Source organism: Pseudopipra pipra, chromosome 14 (genome assembly GCF_036250125.1).
Source record: "Pseudopipra pipra isolate bDixPip1 chromosome 14, bDixPip1.hap1, whole genome shotgun sequence".
In the NCBI taxonomy this organism is placed as follows: Eukaryota; Metazoa; Chordata; class Aves; order Passeriformes; family Pipridae; genus Pseudopipra; species Pseudopipra pipra.
This window is the reverse complement of record NC_087562.1, coordinates 14,142,752-14,162,084: the sequence shown is the minus strand read 5'-3', so window position 1 is coordinate 14,162,084 and position 19,333 is coordinate 14,142,752. Positions and strand designations below refer to the sequence as shown.

The 19,333-nt window shown below is 43.0% G+C and overlaps 1 protein-coding gene across 1 annotated transcript; it reads left to right on the top strand.

Annotated features, from left to right (window-relative positions):
* The first annotated feature begins 14,262 nt into the window (after positions 1 to 14,262).
* LOC135422170 (histamine H3 receptor-like) lies at positions 14,263 to 19,043 on the top strand. Its single transcript, XM_064671195.1, has 3 exons — positions 14,263 to 14,589; positions 14,658 to 14,824; positions 16,999 to 19,043. The coding sequence occupies exons 1-3, from the start codon at positions 14,364 to 14,366 to the stop codon at positions 17,881 to 17,883; spliced, it is 1,278 nt and encodes a 425-aa protein (XP_064527265.1). The 5' UTR covers positions 14,263 to 14,363; the 3' UTR covers positions 17,884 to 19,043.
* The last annotated feature ends 290 nt before the right edge of the window (positions 19,044 to 19,333 follow it).

The following is a 19,333-nucleotide window of genomic DNA, read 5'->3' as shown; positions in this document are numbered from 1 at the left end:
TTACATGGAACGTTATCACTCCTGAGCTTGAGAGGAGGAAGAGAAAGTGTTTGCCCTCACCCTCTGGGCTCTCACACTTTTGAATGGAATCTCATTGCTGCTCCTCCCGGGAATGAGATGTATGCGCTTAAGTCACCTGGATGCTTCTAAAACACCCAGCCTTATATCTTAAGCCCCAAATACATTTGCTCAGCTGCCTTCCCCTTGAAATATTAAAACAGTGAGGAGTGCTACTATGCAGAACTCTGTCTTTTGAAATCTGAGATAGACTTTCACTCCAAAACATCACATGGCAAATCCAGTTTGAAAATCACAGAAGATGATTAATATCTTTACAGATATTAGTGCAAGTGCAGCTATATAAAGCTAAGGAAATGCAGACAGGAACTGGTGTCAGTACTAAAAGACAATTCTCTTGTAGTATTGTACTGGTTTTTACTGAAGAAACAGTTAAAGGACATATATCCATCTCAGTTGAGAGCACAGGCTATTTATGCCTTAAAATAGTGTCTTGTTAATCATGTTCCACTACAAGGCAACCTTAAATTACAAATAGAATTAAAAGATCACATAATTTTATGGCATGCAAAGAAAAAAAATTATTAGTCAACATAAGGCTTGGAAATCGTAAAATATCTATGAAATGTGTGGAATAAGCAGCTGACACAAGCCAGCAGAGCTGTGATAGTGATGGGAAAGAAACAACAAATATGCACAAAAGAAAAACGAAATTTAGAAAGAGACTGCTACAGAAGACATTTCTGTGTACTTTGTTCTTTGCACACATTTTCTTTGTTGCCATGGCAATCACTTTAGTCTTTCTAGGTCTCCATTTGAGCACTATAAATGCAGCTAATATTTTTTACTGCATATGTTTCAGTAATTCATTTGCAAACCACGTTTATGGCAGGGGATGAATGGTGTCACATGACTGTAGATTGCTGTTAATTAGTTGGCTTATTATATATTGGGTAACATAACTGATGTTCTTTGACAGGTATTTCATCTGTCATTAGATTTCCTTTTGTACCAGTAGAAGCTTAAACCATTGGAAACCTAAATAAACTCAATCTAATTAGAAAGGCAATTAAATTTTGAAAACCTGTTCAGTTTCATTCTCTCAAAAAGTCACATCCAGTTATTTTCTTATGAACTATTTTGGAGCTTCCCATACGAGTTTGCATCGCAATATTTACATTTATCAAAGATGGAGCCGTACCACTGAGATCAAGATATCTGTCTTCCACAAGTTGTAAACGTTAGAGCTGGAAATCATCTGCTTCTACCACTGTTTCTCTCTATTACCAGAGGATGCTTTCTCATGTGTGCTTTCTAGTGTGTTTTGAGTAGTTTTCAGCATCTTCTCAATATTGGCTTCTTCAGGAAGCTACTGGCTGGGTTTAGAATTGTTCTAGCAGACACCTTATATTTAAAAAACAACAATAACAGCATTGCTTATTTGGATTTTCATGTCTCTAGACCCTTCTTTTCTTGCAATTCGCATTAACTGCTTCCAAGATTCCTACTGCTGAGTGCTGGGTTTTTCTTAACCACAAACATGCCTGGTATTGCTAACTCCTTAATCTTCAGAAATGTGACATTTCAGCTGAATGACCTTGCACACTGAACCTTGTTTCCTTGATAAGGAGGTGGTAAAACAGATGTTAGCCTTTCTGCTCACTGCAGAGGATACTGCAGGTTGTGTTTTTAAGATCCACTGAAGAGCAGACAAAGTAAGGTGCTCCAGGACACCCTGCTTTGAGCAGGATCAATGACCTCCAGTGGTCCCTTCCAACCTCTCTGTGATTCTGTGAAGTGCTTCACTAGAACTGGGTCCAACTGAGAACTGATCTAATTTAGGTGGGCTTTTTTTCCTCTCATTTTTTTCTTTTTATAATGCTGGAGAATTCAAGTTCATACAGAGAGCTTGACTAAGATTCATCTACAACAGAAGAGCTATTGATCATGCTCCCTTAGGTTTGGGTAGATCCCTTCTCCAGATACTCATCTCTGGAGGAAGATCTTAAAAGAGCCAAGAAGCAGCCGCTTTTAGAGGCTTCAAAGTTGTCCAGAGCCCCAGAAGAATAAAACAAGTCTTAGGCAAGGTGTCATCAACTGGCTGCAGAGATCCAAAAGGAACACAGCCCACAGCAAAATGTTTCCTTTCTGTGGAGACAAACAATAGGCAGGCAGATTGTTCCAACAGATGTTCAAATTGAAGTCGAGGGTTGATGGGAATAAATAGGGACCTTGGTCAAAAACAGAAATTGTAAACAGGCTTTGGCTTTATGACTAATACTGTGAGATTTATATATTGTATAACAGAGGGAATGATGTATTTTGCCCTATTTCTGTCAAAATTTTCACTGGCATTGGTAAGAAAAGGCGTCATTGCCATCCCTGGCCCCTTAACTGCCTGTCCCTCTAGAGCTGCTGACCACATCTTTGAAATGAGAGCAAAGATGCTGTGATTAACTAGAAGGATGAAATCATGATAACTGCAGATGCAGAACACAACAAATAGTTAGGCATAATTATGCAGGAAGAAGGCATGTTTGAAAAGAATGAAAATCACTTGCACTAGTGATTTTGCATGATCGTTGCACCTCTCCATTCACTGTAAACAAAACAAAATCAAATTTACCAGTGATGCAAAAGAATGCAGCTGTTGGTGATGAGATATGTTGTTTTGATCAGTGCTTCCTTTAGTTTCAGTTAAAATTTGAACATGGCTATTTAAAAACAATTCTTCTATGGTTTTGTGATAGTTCAAGTCCTTGAGGTTATTTTTCCAAAGGACAGCTGTGTGGTTATCTTTGAGGACTAATGTGTAGTAGTGATGGATTTGGGGTCTTAAAAATTAGCTACTGAAGTGTGTCAGAAATGAGACCAATTAGCCTGAAGTGATTTCTGACAAGCACTTGTCAGTGGGCTTATGATTGTCTATTCAATTAACAGAACAGTTTGTATCAAAAAAGGAGCTTTTTTTCCTCCAAAATATCACAACATATTTTGGTTATTTAGGGAGGTGTTTTAATTCAACTATGAAAATAAAGAGATGCATTTCAACCCCTATCTTTAAATTGGGCTAACTAACTAAATAAATATTAAGTAGTGTAAAATAAATTAGTATTTTTCTATTGAATTACCCCTTTAGTTTTATCCAAACCAATTTCCCCTCTGGTGGTCCTTTAAGTAGCTGCAACTCTCACCTTCAAAAATAAAAATTATAAATTTAGAAGTATTTGAAGCTACTGCATTTCTTTCTTTTGTCTATATCTCCACTCTGTAATAGTGTCTATGATGTAGCAGAGATTTCCACTGAGATGGGAAATGTATCTTGTCCAGCTAAAAAATAAAATAAAATAAATGCCAAATTGCTGATGTTGGTTTTATGCTCTTTTTTTAGATATATCTTTTGTGTTGGGAGCAAAGCAGAACACTGTGTCCTGATGACAATCCAGTGGTATGTCTGTACAGACAGGCTTCTTCACAAACTAACTAGGGATTTTCCTTAAAACAGGACTGCTGCTAATGAACTGTCTCCCTTGCTAACTTCCCTCCTCACTTTCCAGCACACAAAGAGCACAAAGCAAATATCCAGCACTGCAAGCAGACACGTATAAGTAAAAATCCCCAGTGTGAAAAATAGTCTTAATTATATCGAAAGTATGCAAAGTCAGTGATTTTGCAAGTCCCCCTCAAGCACAAAATTCTGTAGGTAACCCCACTGGATAACTGGATCTCCCCAGGCTCAATCCAGCTCACAGCTTTCCCTGCCATGTACAGGCACCATCACTGTGCAACAATGCTCACAGGGAATGAGGAGGCAGCTCAGAACCAGGGGGGATCCATCCTTACCCCTACCTGTGGGCTTTAGAAAATCTTATTTGCACGGAGGACCTGGTTTCCCAGATCGTCAAACACTCATTCTCCACTGTCCCAACCCTGAGCAGCATTACAAGGAAACCAAATATTTTAAAACAGAGCCTTCAAAGTTTACTCGTCAAGTGCCGTGTACTATATGTGGCCATTTGAAACTAAAAACACAGAGACAGCTTCTAAGGCTCTGCATCCCTCACAGCCAGGGGGATGTGTGAATTGAGTACTTTGGATTATACCCAAAGAGAAGGGACACCAAAAGGGTGGATTAAATGCCCTGGTGGCAAATAGAGCATCCTGTTGATGGAAAGAAAACTGAAGCACTCCGGAGCACCTGCCCTGTTTGAATGGAGTGTAGCCACTCAGCACATCAGCCTCAGAATGCAGCATGACACCAAAAAGAACATACAGGAAAGGAACAGGACAGAAGGCAACTGGCAAGTTTGCATGTTCTTACAGACCCAGAGGAGAGGACACTGAAATATTTGTGGCTTGCTCACCACTTTTTAAAAAAATGAAGGGAGAAACAAGAAGAGGTTTTTTCAGTGTGCGACCAAAGGGAACTAAAATCTGGAAAGACTTTGTACCAAGAGAGACTGAAATTAAGCCTGTAATTCAAGCATGAAATTTTTAGGTTTTTTAGTGTTAAAATGAACAGTTTTTTTCACATTCACATATAATAGACATGATGTTCTGTGAGAAGCTGGTCCTTTCCTCTTAGAGAAGACAGATAAATGATGAAAACTGTATAATGAAAGAATTTACTGCCAGTTCCTGAGCTACAGATTGTGACACTAATATTCCAGTAGGAAGAGTTATCATTGAGATAGTTTGTCTTTGTATTTCTTTTTCTATTGTTATTGCAATTCCATTTAGAAACAGAGAATGCTCACTAAAGAGAACTCGTTCTTCCACCTCTTTCATTAACATAAACCGTACAACATCAGCTGCTTTTGCATATTCCAGCAGAAAATACTGTATTTGGTATTTCTGCATAGAGGAAAAAGAAATAAAAGACACACAGGGTCACACCAACCTACTTTACATGCTGTGCAGTGTCCTCAGTGTACCAGACAGGATGTGCCAGCTGTGCTGCAGCACCTGTGTCACGGCACAGCAGCTTATCTGTACAAAAGGAACATTAATAAATAACAGCAGCCCAGCAGGTTTGATGGAAGGACAGCACTTAAACAATCCACTTGGTTCAAATGCTTGTTGTTCCTTAAAGCAGTGTCCTCTCAGGCAATGTGACACATGCTCTGTGTCAGCGTACAGCTCAGAGCTCCTGTTTGCACAGACTTCTGTCTGTGGGAACTCACAGCCTGGAGGCTGTTAACAGAGTGAATCAGGCCCACTGATTAAGTGCTTGGGAGGCAGCACATCCTGACTCTTCTGGGAAGTAACGGGGCTGCAGCAGAAGCAGACAAGCCCACACTCACAGCAAGAGTGGTCTAAAGGACACTCCAATGTCTTCTCATCTTTCAGAAAGTGAAAAGCAAAGCAAGAGAGCGTGGGTTTTCTCCAATTCAGTCCCATTTTTGTAGCCAAATCAATATTCTCATTTCTGAATAAGAGACCCATTATTCAGCTGCTGTAAACTACCATATCCCTCCCAACACTCCTGAGACGACACTGACATGAACAAGCTGAGCCTCTCTGTATCTATCTCATCTCTTAGGTCAGGATAAGGCCTTCCCTGCAGGGGAACAAACATTTCATGGTCTTTATTATTTCTGTGCTGAAAGTACTGAGCCTTTATGCAGCTGACACAGTGCAAGGACACGTAAGTATTGCTTAGCATCGTTCAGTACCGTGACTTCCACGAGCTGGGCAATGACTGTGGCACTGCTGTGGCCTTTGAGTTATGACTTCTGGAGGTACAGGAGAAAACTAACACTCAACATGAGTGACAGTATCCCTGCTGCTACCACTCTAGCCTGCAGGAGATCTGACAGTACAACTGGACCTTTGCTTTCTGGACAAAGTTTGTCCAAAAGGAAAGAAGTGACAGGACAGAGCTTAAGGTGTCTTTGGCCTGGAAGCATCTACAGAGTTCAGCAGCAAAGAGCAGTTAATAACACAAAAGTAATTACCACAGAGTAATGACAAATGCTGTCACTGGTTTTGCATAGTACTTTGAAATGCACAAAGAACATTTTCCATAGCAGGATTGCTTCTGCTTCTTTTTTCTGTTTATTTCCCTTATGTTATAATCCAGAGGATCAAAATAATGGTTTCAACCAGCTGTGAAAAAGTGAATAGACTGAGATTTTTATGTTAGACATTAGGAAAAAGGGACTGAGATTATTTTGCCAGACATTAGGAAAAAGGATACTTTTGGAAATTTTCTGGGCAGTGTTGAGAAGCTTCCAGCCTTAGATGCTTTTAAGAAAGGATAGCCAAACATCTGTCCTTAATGAAGGGGTTATAATGAGTTCATCTTTGGCTGATGAGGCTCAGCCCCATGACCCAGTGTGCTCTTTTGTAAACTGAGTTTTGAAAGGCACTTCCAACGTTCCAGTGCTTTTTCATCCTTTAAAAGGAGATGAAGGTACACTTCACCTGGGATCTGCTTTTCTGAAAGGAAAAAAATGTTGTATCTGTAAGTATCCCTTTGCTAAGATCAATTCCCCCCTCTTTTCCCATCTGCTGCTATGCAAATAGAGCTGTTTCTCCATCAATGCTGAACTAAAGCAGCTGGAAAGAAAAGCCTCAGCTCAACGTGAGCGCTCAGCTGGGTGCTGTGGTGATTTATGGCTGTATGGACCTCCAGACAGCACAGCAGCATTGTGGGAGGCCACGACTTCACCTTCAGAAATTCCAGGCCCTTGAGGCCAGTGGGAAAGCCTGGAGCAAGGAAGACATACCCTCAGTAAGCGAGGAACAAATCAGGGAGCATTTAAATGCAGTGGACATGCACATGTCCAGGGGAGCTGATGGGAAGTGCTGAGGGAGCTGCTCAGTGTCACTGTGAGGCCACTCCTGATTATCTTTGAAGGGTCATGATGGTCAGGGAAGGTTTCAAAGAAGGAAGCAAATGTCACTGCTATCTTCAAGAAGATGCAGGACACTGCAAGCCAGTCAGCTTCCCTCAATATCTGGGAAGGTGACAGAGATAATCCTTGGTAGCTGGCTGCTGGAAGCTGCACAGAAAGGAAAGGATGGAGCTCTACAGCTAAAGAATTCCATCACCACAGCTACACTGCTCCTCACCAACTGTGCTCGCAGGACAGACATTCACAGTCACCTTCTTTTTATTCTTCTTTTCCCCAGGTCAGAACCTTTAACATTAGGTGTTCCATGCAGATTAGGAACAAACAGCAGAAGAAGAAATACTTGTTTTTCAAGTAGGATCCTGATCTCATTAGGTTATCTGGGGATAGAAGTGGATCCTTCAAAACATGACTGGTTTGTTGGAACCAAAGCAGATGGAGAGCAGACTGCTGAAGCAGCAGCTGGAAAAGACAGCTGGTTCATTTAAAGCAGCACTGCTGCTGGTTTTAGGTAGTCTTGTTAGGAAGCTGGAACTGGAATGGAGACTGCTCAGGGTTTGGTGATGAATGTGCTGTTCTGCTGCCTCTGCAGCTGAGAAAAAAGGCTGTTCAGGGAGGATCTCTCCTGACACTACCTCAGAAGCAAAATTTGTATAAGATTTTGCATAAGAAAATGAAGGTGCTATCACCATATCAAATTATGGCCATAGGGAATAAAACAACCCTAATTTTTCTTAGTTCTCTATCTCAGATGACTAAGTAGAAGAATATTTTAAGATGACACTTTCTGGTTGGTTTATTACCACTGATCTGCTGATTGCCAAGAATCCTCTCCATTGTGCACTTCTGTTTCTAGGAAAAGTTTCTGTGAAAATGCAAAGCAATGTCACAAGCTGGTTTTTTATGAATAAGACACTGAAAGGCCACTACTTGAATCTCTTAGTTGAAAGCTCAAAACTTTTGAGAAAGACTTAGGAATAGACATGTTTTTTTATAAACAGGATGAGGTCACTTGGAACATGGAAGGCAGTAAAAATGAAATCAAGAGTTAAAAAAATGTTAATATTAACAGCTGAAGGAAGATAAAAGGTGATGGGATTCCCATTTCTGAATTGCCACTGAGGACTGGTTCAATAACTACAAAATACAGTGCAATTCTCAGAACAAGCTAATCCCCCCTGTCAATAATTACCAGGTCCTGAGATTAACAAGAAAAGGGCATTTTTGTTATTATAGATGTAAGTAGCAGATACCCATTAAAGTCCCCTATTATTCTGCTGTCAGTTACCATCTGTTAACAAAGCCTTCATGATCTGACAGCTTGTTCTTTAATTGTCACCCTGTGCTGGTCTCTAGTTCAGAGCCACATTGGGCACTGAGCCTTTTTATGTCATACATATCATGCAGTGAGTTTTCCAAGCTTTGGAAAAGGTTGGATCACCTTTGACATGATCTGTATCTCTCTAAATGACATTCTCCTACACAGCCAGCACATGGCTTCAGAGAATGCTTTGTGGGCTGATAAATTATGTAGAATCTGTGCTCTTTTGACAATGGAAGAGTGTCCTTCTGATCAAGAATTTCTTTCATATATAAACCTGAAGTTTGCAAGTCTCCTGTGAGAGGCATGTCAACTCTAACACTTGTCATTAAGGTCTTTAATGCTTATCATCCTGCCATTCCTCAACTCTCTCTCAAGAGCAGTTTTTAAGTTTCCACAGATACCAGCTCTGTAGCTCTGTTATTTTTTTCCCCTTTCAGAAAATTATATTTATTCCCTCAAGAAGAAACTGCTTATACCAAGAAACCTGTACAGCTGCATTAATGTGTTGTAATGCCTCTCAGATGCCAGGCTCCCTGTGTGATATTCCCACCCCTTCAGCTGTTGTATTGTGTGTGTGGCAATTTAAGAAAAGGTCTGCAAACCTTCAGCACACTGAGAGGGAAGCCACAAAAACAAGCCAAAAGGAAACCCTCAAAGAAACATATTTTAATAACTTTTTTTCTCAGTTTTAGATGGTAAAATCTTCTTTACAAGAAGTTGTGCATATGCTGGAATTCTACAACTATAGCGTTCTCTCGGAGGGGAAAAAAAGGCCACGGCTTATACATCAAAAACCAAAGCAAATGTCCAAATAATCAGGTTGCAATGGACGTTCCCCTCTTCCCCCACCATCCCTGCAATAGCTGTCACTGCAGCACTTCTCTAGAGATGTGGGGAACTCAAGTTCTGTTTTCTCTTGTCTTTTAGCTTCCATCCTGAACACATATGCATGAAGAGACAGCTAAACAGTTCTACCTCTGTCACATCACAGACAAGTAAAATGTAAGAAACCCAAGCCTAAAATTCTTTGTGATATAATCAAATTTCACCTATGTAAAGATCTTAAGGTAAAAAAGTAATAGGGCCAATAGAATTAATCATCACACTGGGTTTGGCTATGGAAGAGACTGAAGTTAGGAGCAAGCTTTAGGATGAGGAAGGAAGAGCTCAAAAAAGTCTATTCCTCAATTCCAAAAAATAATAGCAGGCTTTTTTATTTTTTGTAATTTACCCACTAAAATTCAAAGTTAAAGACAGGAAAAAAATCATCAAGAGACAAGGATCAAGATTTATCTCCTACAGCAGGAACCCAATTCAGAAGAAATCCAAAATCAAAACAAAAGACAGTTCACAGTAGACTTTGATGAAAACCTCAGTGACTGAAGGCTTTAGGCATTTATGTAGAACCAGTTCTACAAAACTGCTTTTTCCCAGAGTTCATGATACCAAAACTCACCTCAGCAAGCACCACACCATTCAAAGGGACTTGTGCTGCACAGGTGTTGGCTTGCAAGGCTCATGGAGTTGAAATCATCTCCAGATCTTCTTAAGCTTATTTCTTGGGCTGCAATGCCAACCAGCCAAACAGCCTCTTCCCCCTGCTGCTGATTTAGGCGGGGTCAAAGCCTCCTCTGAGAACAGCTGATACCTCTGGGGCTGGGGGCAGCTTTGCTTTAGTCACCGGGCTGTGCTGTGTGAGAGCAGGGAACACCCCCAGGCTGTACCTCCGTGTGCCCCGGTACCTTCTACAGGGGGAGCCTGGGGTGTTCTGCAGGGTGTGCTGGCAGCAGCCACACACACCTGCTCACTGCTCTCTGCTACAGAGCTCTCAGCCACTCTGATAAGCAAAGCTGCTTTTCCTTTTGGCAATAAAGAGTGATATTGTATTCCAAAGCCAAAAGTATGAACCGAGTGCCTCATTCCATTAACATTGCCCTGCAGTTCGTAGGGGTGGGTTTTGACAGCTCATGCACCACACTGATTCTCCCCTTTGAAAGTGCACAGGGAACAACAGGGTGCTTGAATGTCAGGCAACTGCTGCTCTTTTGCAGAAAACCACTTTTATTGGACTTGATAGGAAAACTACAAATAGAGGTAGAAAAATAGTCTGAATCTGTGCTGTGTTTTTCATCAGAAAAATGACTTCCCTAGAACTTTCATTTCAAATACTGGATTATCTTCTTTAATAAGTAAAAATCCAATGAGTTCACACTGACAAGATAGCATTTATTTTACTGTAGGGAAATGCATTAGTACCTGCAAATCAGTTTCTTGCAAGATGCAGGCCCTGAACAAGGAGTTCCTTAGATATTCACAGCAATCAATGCACTGTTTTGTAAAACCAGCCCACAGATCTGAAGCCTGGCTTGTAGCTTCTCCTCTCTTCTTATTAAAACACAGTCACACTCAAATGTAAAAGAAGGTGTTGTGCAATTGCACCCAAATGCCAAAAACACTGCTTTCCTGGGAGTTCAGTATCACTCTGGCTAGAAATATGGTTGCAGATTAGCAAGATTATATATCTGGAAATTATCAGTGCAAAGGAAAGGGGTGACAGGCCAGGAGTAAAAGGAACTTTTCCAAGGATTAAGGAAGAAGGAACTAAGTATGTGAAATAAGCCACAGTCTGGGCACCTCTGATTTTTACAATGCTCTGGTCACCAACACATTGTTAAGAGATATTTTTGGAAGCTCTCACTGAGTGCATCCAAAGAACATTTAGTCCTCTGTTATGGACTTGCAGCCAAGAGACAAAATTGTGATGAAATCCTTTGATGCTGGCAAGAGAAATGAAACTGCCTAAGTGAAATACTGATGCACAAAGTACCGAGGATTGGAAGGATACAAATGGCAAACTGCTGAACTGGTAATACAGGGTACCAGTCCTAACTAAATAACTTTATAAGGAACAAGAAGAAGAGGAAGAGACATTATGTACACTATAGTATTTGGCAAAAGGCACAACAGTTTAGGCAAAGATCCGATGTAAATCTATTTACTACCTTTCTTATCATACTGCAAAGATGACACCAGCTGAGATCTTCTGCATCTTCTGGCCCAACAGGCTCCATAGCCAGCTGGGTTGTATCCCCCTCTATGTGGCTACCTAAGTCTTTTTGGAAGCTGAATTTGGCCTGTTCTGGGAAAAGTGTTATCCATCTGCACTGTGGAAAAAACCATTCTGTTTCTCTATCATTTCTCTAGATATACTCACCCCCATATGCTGGAGTCATGGGAAACAGCATGATTCAGACAGCTCTCAAAAATCACTGAAGAAAGTCTTATGGAAATGAAAACAATTATCAGGAAATCACAGGAAACAAAAATCAAAATTTCAGACCATGTCAGTATTGATATGTCTTGGAAAACACTATTTTCTTAGGATATTATTATTCCTCTTTACCAACTCTAATAATTCATGTCTCTTGCTCCAAGGATTAGATAAAGATCAAGAACAAAATATGTTTTCAGAAGACTACGATTCAGCCTTTTACTTCATCCTGCCAGGATCCATTAATCAGTGTTCTCCCTCTGGGACAGGCTGCTTGGACAATGGTCCTCATGAGGTACAGCTCTTTTCACTTTCCTGGGCTCATTTTAAGATTGTTTTTCCCAGTGTGTGCATACATCTACATCACTATAACATATAATTTGAAGTAAAGTGAAGGTCTTCTCCCAAGAATTAATGTTCTTTAAAGAAAATGGACATAGCACAGTAAAAAAGACTAACTCACAGGACATGAAAAAATCCTTTTTTTTCAGGGAAAAAGGAAATGCCTGAAGTCTGGATTTTAAAACCTGCTGTTCTGAGAGTGCTGCCCACCTACTGCACACATGGCTCTGCTGCCTGCAGGGTCTCTGGACAGCATTAGTACAGTCTTCAACAATAAGTCCCCAAAATGCAGAGTTAGAGACTGCATTGGTTCAGGCTTTTAGGAAGTTTTGTTAAGAGCTGCAGACATCTTGTCAAAGCAGGAGTAATAAAGGAGCACCACAAGGCAGTAAAGGTAGTTATTATGGGACTCAGAGAGATCTCAAAATCTGCCAGGAGGTAAAACACTGCAAAAACTACTTCAAATAAAGTACAAAAGTGTACATGCTGCCAACTCACTGAGCTGCTGTAAAATTACTTTACTTTAGAGGAGTTAAAGAATATAGCAATCATTCCTGAAAGAATAGGTTCTCCCATGTTTTCCTGGTGATGAGATATTTATTTTTTCTCCTTTGTGTCAATTGGCTGCCTCTTTTATCTTTTATATTGCACAGCACAATCAGATAGCAGTAATTCTCAACAAGCCTGATCCTGCCCAAACTGAAGTGAATGGAAAACTGCCAATTGGGATCAAAGGGAAGTGAAAATGAGTCCCCAGATTAGGGAATAATAATAATCAATGTGGTAACAAGCTAAGACTTCAGTGTTCCTTTTACTTTTATTTTGTGTGGCTTTAATTCTTTGCTTTAGGGAGATAATGATGTGGGGGCATGTAAAAAGAGTCTTTTGCTCATACACATTAGACATGCAGATGCCATTTCTGTCTCTGGACTGACATAAACAGAGAGGCTGTATCATAAGCAGTGTAAATTGCAAAATATCCTCAGTGGAGCTCTGATTTATAGGGATTAACTGGCCTGGAATTTATACTTCCAACATTGACAAAGGCTTGATATTTCCCTGTGAGGAAAAGGCCAGTCCACTGTTGCCCTGAGAATACATGCTCAGACAAATAATAGAGAAGTTATTCAGCTGCTCCTGTTGTCCCACCTGATGTCTATTTGAATAGTTCTCTTCAGAAAGCTGCTGTGATTGCTCCTAAACCTCTAATTTCAAACTGCCGATTTATGCAAATCTTTTATAAAAGAGTTCACCCCCTGTGAAACATTGGCTGAATTAAGGGGAGATTATGCATTGGTTTTGAGCAAGTTCTGTTGTCCTTTGATGATAAAGGGGCCATACCGAAGGCAGCAAGTCCCAGAGGCTTCCAGTCTCTACAGAACTCTCTTGGAAGGGGAGGCAAAGCACATCCATCAATGGCCTCATATCTTAAGGCAGAGGAAGATTCAGTGGGCCAAAGCAGGAGAGTAGAGGGAAAGCTGCACTCAGGTGTCACTGTGTCCCCCTCCTCCCCAGGCTGCCTCAGCCTTCTTGCCAGAGGCTGAAGGAGGTCTTACCCCTTCCTGCTGCTCCTCTGTTTGGTTTCTGGAAGAGATTTGCCTTCTGAGATAAAACTGGCTCTCTGAAATCACTGTTACCATGCACTTTAAAACACTGCCCAAGTCCATTGCCATTTTTGAAGAGAGGTCTCGGAAATACTGTGTTGCTGCGAATTTTGTGAAAACGAGTAGCCAGGCACAGCAGTGAGCCCTTGTTAGTTCTCCTGCAGAGGGAAAGGCTGCAGGGGCCGCTGGCAGAGCTCAGCGGAGACGGATCGTCTAAGGAGGGGCAAACACAAGGGCGAGAAGGAGGAGAGACCCCTGACACGGAGAGAGCAGAGATCATCTCAGGGGCCTCAGGGCCACGGGAAAGAGCTGCAGATACGATGTAGGGCACGAACCATAGGAACAGGGCAGGCAACTGAGGCTGTCCCGCCAGCGGCTGCGAACGAGGAGGAGACTGGGAGAGGCGCCGGGAGAGCGGGCGGGCGCTGGGACAGTCACTGCACGGGCTGGGCAGGGACCGGCCCGCGGGCAGCGGGAGCGGGGCTCTCGCACCGCAGTCCCGCGTAGAATCCCAGAGAAGTTGATTTTGGTCGTGGGCTGGATCGTGCTGGTGCATCCCCCGCCCCCAGCGCCGCGGCCGCGGTCCGGGAAGTTCGGGCTCACCGGCGCCGTCCCAGCACCGGGCACGGCTGGGCTGGGCTGGGCTGGGGAGGGAGGGCAGGGCAGAGCAGAGCTGGGCTGGGCAGAGCTCGGCTGTGCTGTGCTGGGCAGAGCGGAGCAGGGCAGAGGAGGGAGGGCAGAGCAGAGCAGAGCTGTGCTGGGCAGAGCGGAGCAGGGCAGAGGAGGGAGGCCAGGGCAGAGCTGGGCTGGGCTGTGCCGGGCAGGGCTGCACCGCCCTCCCGCCGCCTCCCAGCCCGGCCGGCCCCTCGCTCCGCCCGGCGGGGCTGTGGCGGTGCCGACACAGCCGGAGCCGGACCGGGCAGCACCGCGGGCTCTCTGCGGGCACCATGGGCCAGGACGGGCCGTGGCTCAACCTGTCCGGCAGCGCCTGTGCGGCGGGCGGGCCCTTCGCCGCGGGCACGGCCGCGCTGCTGGCCGCGCTCATGGGGCTGCTGGTGCTGGCCACGGTGCTGGGCAATGCCCTGGTCATCCTGGCCTTCGTGGTGGACCGGAGCCTCCGCACGCACGGAAACTTCTTCTTCCTCAACCTGGCCGTGGCCGACCTGCTGGTGGGTGAGTGCCGGGGCGCCGCGGGGCCGGGCTGCGGGTCCGCCCGTGTCACCGCCCTGCTCTGTCCGCAGGCGGCTTCTGCATCCCCCTCTACATCCCCTACGTGCTGACGGGCGAGTGGAGGCTCGGCCGGGGCTTGTGCAAGCTGTGGCTGGTGGTGGACTACCTGGTGTGCACCGCCTCCGTCTTCAACATCGTCCTGATCAGCTTCGACAGGTTCATCTGTGTCACCAGAGCGGTAAGGGCCGGCCAAGGGCTGCGGAGGGGGGGCAGGTTTTGCTTAGGGCGCCTGGCTCTCGACCCCCCGAACCTCTCTCAAACACCACACGTAGCAGGCAGTTCCCCTCGGTCCTGGAAATAGTTTTGGGAGCGATCGGCTTTGGTAGAAAATGCCTTTTCTTCTCACTTTTACAGTGGAAGAGGTGCTCTGCTTTAGAAACGGGCACAGGCTGTGTGTGCAGAGGGAACAGGGTGTACTTACTTCCTCCCCAGCTGCACCTTAAGCGTTAAGCTTAGAAAGTGTTACTCAGCTGAGCTAGTCCGGCTCCCTCAGAACACGGCAATGCACGTGTTGCCCACGGACAGCCCAAGCCAGCCCAGCTGCAGCACGAGGCACAGAGAACTCCTTGCAGTGGGTGCCAACTGTACCCGGGGCAATGAGGTGTGGACAGCTGGGTGGGGTTGAAAAGTGGCAGAATATAAATCAAGGTTAAGGATGCAAATGCTGTTTCCATGTACCGGCCACAGGAACAGCTCGAGCCGCACCTTCAGCCTGTCAGCCAGCAAAAAAAGGAAGACTAGACTTTGCAAAATCAAAAGCCAGCTTCATTTTCCCCTAGACCATACTGCCTCAAAGTATCCTGGATGGTGCCAAAATAACACATTTTACCTAACAGGTTTCACACTTCCACACACACGTCTCAGTTATGTTTCACTCCATTCCACCCACATTTCCTTAAAATGTTCATTTCGCTTCCTTGCTCATTCTAAATCACAAACAGTAAAAAGAGAGGTTGCAGCACCAATTCAACAGTTTATATGCACCTTGGTGTTTTACCAACTTCTTTTTCACGAGGGAGAAATGAACAGATTAATTCTCAAGTCAACACTCAGAATTCCTTTATTATCTAGGTTCTGAATTAGCCATGAATTTTCTTTCATTAACCAACCTCTCATGACTGTGCACATAGTATAAATATATAAACTAGATGGTTTCAGAAACAGAAAGGGAAACTGGTCAGAATAAATGAAAAAGATCATCCACTTGAAAATACTTCAAGTTAACCCCTCATATAAAAATCTCTCCCCAAGCAAGAGTACAGAAAATGCCTGTTGGATTAGGGCAGTGTAGGAACATATGAACATCTGAAGTTCCAAATTATTCTCCCTCTCAATGCAAATGCTAATTCCTACAACTGTTCCTGAAATCATGAGTAGCTTTGTCAAGGATTGCAAAATCAGACCCAATTCAGACAACCTCAGGATTCCTCAGCTGTGTGGCTCTTCTGCCAGAACAGCACTGGCTGTGGAGATAAGATCCACAGATTGGGGCAGTAAATGTAAATCCTGGACAATCCAAGCTTGAGGACTTCATATTCCAAACACTGTGCAGTCACACTGGAGATGTGAAGATGGAATTCCGAGTTACTATATGAGTATTTGTCCAGTACACCAGGGAATGAGAATACTGAGAAGCAGATGATCTATAGATTCTGATGAATTCTGTTGCTGATATGGATCACTGACATACTCACTATTTTTGCACCTTAGCTTCTCTAGTTTCTAACAGAAATTACTCTTCCTGTAAAGTACTTTTCAGACCTCAGCGCTCCATTTATAAATCTTAACTGCAGATAGGAACTCTGCAAGTACTTCATGAAAGAATGAAATTAAGTATACCAAACAGGACATAGAACTATACATTAATTTTTTTGTGTATGATTTTCACAGAAAGAAAAAAATCTCTCTCTACAAAGCAGAAAGAACTTGCACGAGTGTTCTGTGAATACAAATCCTTTTATGTATTTCAGATTAAGTTACTTAAAAATTTAAAATAAGTGAATTTTGAAGGGGTGTGTTTTTAACCATTCTGTAAACAGGTATCACAGCTAATGTGAAACAACTGCTGACAACCAATTCTAGGAATAGCAGTGGTTATTTGCTGTGAAACAGATTTGTTTTTCCAGCTTTTAAGATCTGATACATGTACTCAGAACTCATCCAGTCGCCTTGATAACATTTCTTGGAATGGATATTTTAGAAATAACTTTTCTGTGGTATTGGAAAGCTTGGTATAACCCTCCTTCCAAAACCACTCTGTCATCAACCCTCCCAAGTGACAGAGAGGGCCACATTCCAAGGCAGCCTGTTTGACACACCTGTAATGTTTGTGACTTAACTTTTCTCTCTCAGGTCAGTTACAGGGTTCAGAAAGGGATGACCAGAAATGCAGTACTGAAGATGATGGCTGTATGGATTGCTGCTTTTCTTCTCTATGGTCCAGCCATTCTCAGCTGGGAGCACATTGCCCAAAAGAGCATCCTCCCTGAAGGAGAGTGTCATGCAGAATTTTTCTACAACTGGTATTTCCTGATGATTGCCTCTACCTTTGAATTCTTTACACCTTTTATCACTGTTACATACTTTAACTTAAGTATTTACCTCAACATCAGGAAACGCACATCCCTCAGAAACGAAAGCCTCTCACCTGGTCAAGAGAACTGTGAAATGAGCTTCCAGGGGAAAAAAAGGGAACATGCTATATTTTTTGTGAAGCCAGCTAACAGAGACAAACACAGGAAGGCAGCAAGCAGTCTTCTTCCCCCAAGAAAGACTTCAAGGCTTCAAGCCTCAGCTGAGTGTGGCAGTCGCTCATTAAATCTGAAAGTCAGTCCCGACCTTCCACCGCTGCAGGTGGATGTGAAGATGAAGCCTCTTGGGAATGGTTTCTACAAAGCCACAGAAAGCGGCTGCAATGCCCCCAAAGTGGACTTTGCCAACAGTGTGGCAAATAGATTGAGACTTTCCCGGGACAAAAGAGTAGCAAAGTCTCTGGCAATTATTGTCTGTGTGTTTGGTTTGTGCTGGGCTCCGTACACACTTCTGATGATCATCAGAGCAGCCTGCCATGGGCACTGTGTGCACTATTCCCTCTATGAGATTTCATTCTGGCTCCTGTGGGTGAATTCAGCCATTAACCCTGTTCTATACCCACTGTGTCACATGAGCTTTAGGAAAGCCTTTATAAAACTCCTGTGTCCAGGAAAGGCCAAAATTCACCCTCATATTTTTATGTGAGAAGTATGAAGGCTGACAATTGGTCCAACTTGCTTTTGGTGGGAGCACCAAAAGGCAAGTATTGCAATACTTGCAAATATGAAGTGCACTGGGTATTTTATGGAACACTGGTAAGTCCGTGCAAGTGTAGATATTTATGAATATACAGAAATACAGTCATCCATGTAGCTGCAGAAATCACAGGAATGCAAAGTCATTTCTCAAAGCTCCTTGGGAAATTACACCAACAGTGTATTTTCTGGTAATGGTGCACTAGCATAGAAGTGCTGAAAACGGAATACAACATTCATGGCCAATAATTAGAGTCACTTTTAATAACTGTAAATATTGCTGGTAAGGAAGTCAATGAAGTATTAATCTGGGATCAGTGATATCTTACCCCAAAACCCCTCTAAGACACCAAGGGGCTCAGTTGTTAAGTGCTGGAATCTGCTCTAGTCAAAAACCTTCTCCATACAGGACTGAGGGGCATTACTCTATGTTTTGCTGTTAAGGATAGAGTAAGCCTAAGTAGTCTGTGAGATCTATGACAGACAGATCTTGTTATAGACAGAGCTTTAGGTAAACTGCCCTTGGAGTAATTTTTAAAACACTTCTAACTGGACTTTTACTAGTTCTGGTTAGTCCTGAAAGAAAAAAAGCCTTGTTTTCCCCTACCCCACCCCTTGGATCTGTCTATCCATCCATCCATCCATCAAGTCATCAGTGATCAAAAAAGTATTACATGAGGTGTTTAGACATTTCCCAGGTCATGCATCATGAATGGCATGGCTCAAAGCCCATTAAGATTTACAGCCTTGCTACTGACCATAAGTGTGCAAAACAAGAACAAACATAATTACATAGTGTTTCTGCCATTCTGCCTGTGCCCCAGGAGAAGCTCACACAGCTGGTTCCTGAGTTCTGACTGGATTTGTCCCATAAAAGGTGTCGATTTGAACATCACTAATGATACAAGTTTGTACCACCATCACTGGCACTCACTCCATAACCTGACAGATGCTTTCCTTTGCTGACAAGTGAGAGCTATTGAACAGCTGTAGTTGTCCATTGCCACAGGCAAAATGTATGTTAGTACAATTGATCTTAAAGTTTACAGGCAGTATTTTGAAATGATTTACTTTGTAAAATTTCAATAAAGGTAATTAAGAGCTGTGGAAGAGTCATGACTTTGTAGCCCTAACAAGTGGGAGATGGGGAGAAAGCACCTGTCTACAACATCTGGGTAACTGCATTTGATACTACAAAACTCATTGCAAAGACAATTCCTAATTTACAGGGACTGACACTAATGATTAAACAAACATGGTTAGCAAGTACTATAAACTAGGATGGCATATCCCTACACTATGAATGTATCTACATGAACACAATCATAATGTCTGCTATGATGTGCTGAAACAAAATAGCTTAACAGTTCCCTTCAGAGGAACAGCATCAACAGATACAG

What these genes read in the sequence shown, in the direction of transcription:
- LOC135422170 (XM_064671195.1), top strand. Translation starts at nt 14,364, where the DNA reads ATGGGCCAGGACGGGCCGTGGCTCAACCTGTCCGGCAGCGCCTGTGCG. An exon ending in CGTGGCCGACCTGCTGGTGG is followed by an intron (nt 14,590 to 14,657) that starts GTGAGTGCCGGG and finishes CTCTGTCCGCAG; the next exon opens with GCGGCTTCTGCATCCCCCTC. An exon ending in TCATCTGTGTCACCAGAGCG is followed by an intron (nt 14,825 to 16,998) that starts GTAAGGGCCGGC and finishes TTTCTCTCTCAG; the next exon opens with GTCAGTTACAGGGTTCAGAA.